Here is a 6,873-nt window from a genome sequence, read left to right as displayed (position 1 = left end):
TGACCATTTTGTAATGTACAACATTACCAAGACAATGTATGTTTGATGTTGTTTTTAGGATATAACTTAAACTAATAATTTAAGGTATCATCAGGACATGAATATGAGAGCTAAAAAATTTGTCAGTTTGATTTTCTCTAAATTAAAGTATCAAGCTTGTTAAAGAACATCAAATGTAGTGATTTAAACAATATGATACTACAAAAGAAAATTCTTTTTTAATAATCTTTTTACATTTTTGGTACAATGACTAGCAAAATAACTACAAACTCTTTGAACAAGGCAATTTTCCCACCTTGAATTGTGGTCCTTGCAGATTTTGTGTTTCCAAATGCTTCAAGAACAAGATTTTACTGCATCAAGACATTTGCATAACGCTCAGAACTAGTTAGAAACGCATATTAAAAAAAATGAGAAACTGGTATCTACTAATAATTTCAATTTTTAATTGTACCAAGGGAAATGAAAATTTAGGCTCTACTGGTTTGTCTAAACTGACAAATTAGAATGAAAATTATTTTCTCTCAACATAATAAAGTTTTATTAAAAGAGACAATCAGCCCAAAGTACATCTTGCTGAAACCAAATAGATCAATGTTAAGAACACGTCATAAAGTGCAAATAAATGACTCACGTTGAAGCATGAAAAAAACTTTATTAACTTAACATCCATAAAACTAGAAATACAACTTTAAGACAAGTTAATTACTAGAAATTGTGTTTAGGAAGTAAAAAAAAGTGAAAAAAACTTTAGGGTCTAATAATCGTTGATGACGGCAGTCGATGACGATCAACGGTGACCGACGGTGAAAGTGGTGAGTGGTTGGTGGTGGGAGACTTTGATTGAATTTAGGGGTTAAATTGATATTTATATAAAGTTTAGAGGTCGAAATGATATTTCGTCTAACATTCACGGGTTAAATTAATATTTTATCTAAAATTTAGGAATCAAATTAAAGTTAATTCATTTTACTAATATGTCTCATCGTCAAACTAGTTAATAACTTAAAGATCAAAATATAATACTAATAACACAAGTAATTAAAATATAATAAATTGATAACGTAGATAATCAAAACGTAAGTTTTCAAAATCAAACAAAACTAAAACAAATTTGATATGGTTCCAAATGCTTAGATGGGTGGTCAGATATCTATATTTGTAATTTGCAAACCACTAAGAGCACAAGGCTCTTAACCTTGTGGTGGGGGATCGAGTCTCACGGAGAACATTTCATAATTCGGAGGTCTCCTACGAAAGTTGCTTTCAACCTGACGATGGGAGCAGCCTACTATCATACATCCCCTTATCCCATTACATACGGAAAAAAGGGTCAGCTAATTTGAAGTGTGCTTTGGGCTAAAAGGTGGACCAGACATGTTAAGTTTATTTAGATCAAATTCGTTGGGAGTATTATTTAGACTAAAAGGTAGGTTTTTCAAATAAAAGTAAAAAAAAGTTTTTGACCAAAAGAGTAAAGTTATCATAATGTTAAATATTACATAAAATATTATAAATTGGTAATAGTTTATGAAAAAACTTACGAAAGTAACGTACATAAAACATTACGAAAGTCATAATTTGTGAAATTACACGAAAATAACAAAATTGTAATAATTTGACTTAAATTAGAAAAAGTCCTCCAACTATTCCCCAAAAAAATTAATTAAGATCCTAATTATTTTTTTATTCGACTATTCTCTTTAATAGGGGAGTTAGATCAAATAGGTTATTTGATCAAAGTTGACAATTATCTCTAATGATTTTTATCATTTAGGTCACGTGTCACAACATTGTATTACTGGGGAAATTATTAGATGAACTCGGTTCACCATATCATATGTGGTTACAGTCAATAAAATCAATCAATCTCATTTTTTTCAAAGTGAATCTTCACTTCTTTTCTACATGTAAATAAAAAATGTGTAATTGTTTGAAAGTTATTTCGAAATGGATGAATATTATTGGCTAAGACCACGGATGACGTGGTGAGTTGTGTTCATATAATAATTTCTCGTTAGAGGAGTTTATATTTTTTAAATTTATTTGAAAATTCAAAAAAATTAATAAAAAAACTATTAGAATTATATTTTTTAAGAAAATTCAAATAACTTAAAAATGCAAATAAATGAAAACTACTTAATGATATAAATAATTATGCTTTTTAAAAGAAACTATAATGAAATAATTTATTATTTATACAAAACAAAAAATATCTAGAGATAATATACAAATACTATAACTTATTAAAACTTGAAATTGGGATATATAATCAAAGTTCCCAAAAATTCTTTGAGGCAGTTCAGGAGTTACAAGCAAAACAATGGGATCTTTGGGGCAGTGGTAGTGGTCTTTCAAGGCCATCTCTCTGCCCTTTTGTTCTATTTTTTTCGTTATTTCCTTTTACTTTTATTAGTTTTTAATTTTAGTTTTATCATAGTTTAATATTAATGTTTTCTCTTAGCCATTTTTCTAGTAAAGGGTAACATGGCTACCGATGTTTGTGGACTTCCGATGCAGGTTTATTTCTTGGTTTTTCTTCTTGATCTGTATTTCAACATGCTTCCATGTATGCGATTGCCTTTCAGGGGAGATCGCCTTCTCCGTTTTCGTTTTGGATCTTCTTCAAGTTTTTCTCTTCCATTGTCGGTTCTCGGAGCCGTTGGTGTAATCAGTTTATATACGTCGTTGCTTCTTTTGTTGATACTTTTACTTATCAAACTATCACTAGGCGATCATTGTAAAATTTTATGATAGTCCGGATTGTGTTTGTTCAATCTGTAATTGGCAAGATGTTGTTGATACGATTTCCGATAAATGAATATTTCCCCATATTACTGTTTTTTTTTAAAAAAATATGATAACTTATTAAAAGTTAATTAAAAATTATGAAACATACTAAAACTTACATGTTCAACACTTAAATATGAGCTTTTGTTTATAAATAGAGATGTGCTAAAAGAATCTTAAACAAATTTGATAGAAATAAAATATATTTGTTAAGTATCCCGATGATTGCAAGATTGTTAAAATGTAAATAAATATAATGTATGCCTTCAAAGAAGAGAAAGAAATCATTAGTCCCGCAACGCAACATCTTAACTGGTCTAGAAGCATTTTATCTTTGTTGCTCCAAAATTATTATATAAGTACTGCAATATTATTACATTTAAGATCTTCAAACATAATTCGATGCCAATACGAATCACATATAAATAATTATTATACACGAGACAAGCTGAGAATATGTTTGGCTAAAATTATTGATCCAACATATCTGAAAGATGTGATTTACTTCTACGTGATAAGATGTAAACTATTTTATATAAATATTATACAGAATTGAAAATATGATACACTAAAAAAAAGGAGACAAAACAAAAATATATTTCCCTAAGTATTCCTCTTTTATTATCTTTACAAGAATAGTCTTATGATCTTTAGAATAATAATAATATAAAAATTCAGTTTGAACATTTTACTTTGACTGTATTTTTTGTTAACATGTTCTGACATGTCCAACACCCATTACCCTTTGTCAAAGTCATATCAGATGCATGTCTACTGCCATTCCCATATGGAAGCTGGGTGTTCAGTTTAGATACATGTCCGACACTAGTACAACACTCGTGAAGAAACTGTCCCTTCTTCATAACCCCTCTTCCTGTTTTTGAGGTTGACCTAAAATTGACATCCAACAACCTATGTCCAAATCTAATTTATTACCATCATAAAAACTAATAGGCTTAATAAAAAAACTCAAATTATCATTTCTTTTTTAATTTAGGTGTTTAAATTTTTCATTAGGTGTCTAATATTATAGATATTATTATTTTAACTATTTCGACTGTAATGAAAAAAATCCATTATGTGACACTTGACGCACGCATTCAAGTATTTTGAAATTTTATTTTTTAAAAAATTAAAATTATTGTTATATTTAAAAACCTTAATTTCTCTAAAAATCCCTAAAAACTCTCAAAATTAACCAAAAATCACTTACCCTGACCTTATCATCATTATTGCCAGTCACGACCGTCGTCGTCTCTACCACCCTTAACATCTCTCTTGTCGGCCATCGTCACCTTATCCTTTACACACGTCGTTGGGTCGTCGGAGTATCAGATTTTTCAAGGTTTGGTATGTCGGCTATTCATCAAGTTTTTTGGGTTCTAGGTTGTCAGGTTTGGTTGTTCGTCGGGTGGAAGTTCTGGTGTAGGCTTGATTAACGATAACAGTGAAAATAAGGATTAGAATTAAGATTTTCAAAGTTTTTAGATATTTTGTAAGACTTGAGAAACTTTTGGACTTTTTTTAAAATATATAATTTTAACTTTTCTATTTTAAATAAAAATTTTAAAACTATATAAATACAAAACATGTCTCATTTAATGAAAATTTTTAACAATTATGACAGTGACATTTAAAATAATAATATTTATAACGTTAAATATTGATTTTAAAAAAATAATTTAAGCATTTAAATAGAAAAATAAATATGGTTTGAACATTTTTTCTGCATTAAGACAAACTAATATTAATATAAAATTTAAAGCGACTCATCCTCAACAGATAACTAATGAAACACTATGATGAACCGACCCACACAAAAGAAAATGTCGGTCCAATTACACTGTTGCTTTGAAAAAGTCTATTCGTGTTACGTAAGAATGTAAAAGAAAGCAGATAAACTATGACGAATTGATCAAATTAAAGGAACCCTCTCCTTTTTTTTTCTTTCTTTTTCCTACAACAGGATTATGCAATTTTGCATTCCAAATGAAGGAATCAAAGCTCTACATGTTCGGGGGTAGAAGATGAGTGAACAACCTTGTTTTGTCTCCCAGCTAGCCAAGCCAGAGTTCTCCTTGCAAAAGATGGCGTTTTGGCTTGTGAATCTAAGCTATGGCACCTCTGGTTTTCTTCATCACTTTCTCCATCCTTCACCTTCATCCTATTCTCATGCTGCGGGCATCGAAATGAAAACGCCCTCCTCGATGAACCAACGCTACAACTCCGCCTGTCTTTCTTCCCCCGAAGCCAAATTTTCGATATCGAGAAGCTTTCTTTGTTGGTCTTACCAATAGACTTGCCATCGTTGTCAGTGCTGGTGGTGGCCGTAGTTTCAAAACCATTGAACCCTCTTCTTGATTCACAATCGCATTCGGACATGGCCGGGTGGTGACCAGCTGTTAATGGCAAACAAGTCTTCTTCCTCGATGGTTTCTTCAACGGGGTCCTTATTGGTACTCGTAAGAAAGAATTCTCATCCATTACGTACTCAAAAGACCCCATCGAGAAACACCTCCTGGAATCGACATTATTGTTATTACTACTGCAACCTTCAAGGCCGTCAATATTTCTAAGCTTCCCTAGCTTAACAGGCACAACTGTTTCCCCAGAATCCACCATGACTGCTGGTTCGTTGGCTTCATCTTTTTCCAGGATTTCACATGATTCGGTGTCTCCAGAAAGACCCAGATTGGAATTTGATCTCAGAACTGAACTGCTTCTTCCTAGAACACTTTCACTGACAATCTCAGTCTCTCTTGAACTGTGACTCCCAGATTCAAGAGCATAAACAAGGGGTGAAGGTGAACAGAAATCAGGGAGTAAAATAGATCTACACAAAGGGCAGGTGGAATGGGACAAAAGCCAAGTGTCAATACACTCCATGTGGAAGGCATGGCTGCAATTCGGCAACAATCTAAGCTTATCTTCGGTCTCGAATTCACACAAGCAAACCGCACAATCAAAAGGGTTCTTAACACCTATGATGGATTTGTAGTGGAAAACTGGGAGGGTATCTATTAAAGATTGGTCGACACCGGCATCATGGAGATGGAATAGTTGCTGCAACTGACCTTGGAGGGCGGTCACATTGTCTGAATTATGTGGCTCTCTATTGGAAGGTCTCAACAAAAATCTAACCGCCAGGTGAATCAAACCGGAAACAAAGAAAATGATGGCTAGGATTATGATGATGAGTAATACAGTTGGACTAACCTTGTTCAAACCGGAAGTTCAGAATCAGATTGCAAGCTTTGTGATGGTGGAGACAGTGATGGTGGAGACAGTATTGGTGATTGAGGGAGGTGATATGGCTGTTCTGTTGGAGAAAGATATTGGACTAAATTTCTTTGATGGAAAACCCAGTCCATTGTGTAGGTGGAGAGAGATGGACTCAAAAAGATTGAAACTTCAGCTTTGTATCATATGCTTGCAAGGACCTTTGACTGTCAAAAGGGAAAAAGAGTGGGAGAGAAGAGATTGTAAAGACTTGAATATGTGCTTGCTTTTAAAGGGTAGATATCAATGGTGCCATAAGCTGAATTTCCTGCTTCATTTTTCAGTATATTTTTCAATGCCTTGATTTAGTAGGTAACAAATATGATATAAAATTTAAAATATAATGATAAATCAAATGTAAAATTATATTTGAATTCATTGTTAAATTAACATTTTTAAATCTTGATGTTATAAATTATAAGTATTTTAGAGAAAATGTCTATTTTTATTATTTTAAAGACGAGATATCCGAAAAGTTAATTTATGTGTAATTGGAAATCATAACCCTAATAAATAACCTAGTACATTAACTTTAATTTCTAATCGTCCTATCATCAATTAGAAATTAATTATTTTGGATGTCTATAAATACGTGACTTATATTTTATTTAAGACTTAAGTGTTCAAAAAGCCCCTAAATTTTTGAAAAAGTTTCATTAAACCCCTGATTATGTTTTGTATTCAATTGAGTCCTTAAACTCAAAAACTTAATCAATGTGACCCTTTGACCGATGAAAATTGTCGTTGATCATTATAGTTATGACGTGACAATCCACAATACTGAAATGGCAATACAAATATGTT

The 6,873-nt window shown here is 31.7% G+C and overlaps 1 protein-coding gene across 1 annotated transcript; it reads right to left on the bottom strand.

Moving 5' to 3' along the window:
- Positions 1 to 4,728: 4,728 nt before the first annotated feature.
- Positions 4,729 to 6,024, bottom strand: LOC120134676 (RING-H2 finger protein ATL13-like; the record flags this gene model as incomplete). Its single annotated transcript, XM_039151119.1, has 1 exon — positions 4,729 to 6,024. A coding segment is annotated over one exon (1,236 nt), but the record flags the coding sequence as incomplete, so codon positions are not given.
- Between the last annotated feature and the right edge of the window lie 849 nt (positions 6,025 to 6,873).

The sequence above is a fragment of the Hibiscus syriacus genome, unplaced genomic scaffold (genome assembly GCF_006381635.1).
Source record: "Hibiscus syriacus cultivar Baekdansim isolate YM2019G1 unplaced genomic scaffold, ASM638163v2 tig00110597_pilon, whole genome shotgun sequence".
NCBI lineage: Eukaryota > Viridiplantae > Streptophyta > Magnoliopsida > Malvales > Malvaceae > Hibiscus > Hibiscus syriacus.
This window is presented reverse-complemented; position numbering and strand designations above follow the sequence as displayed.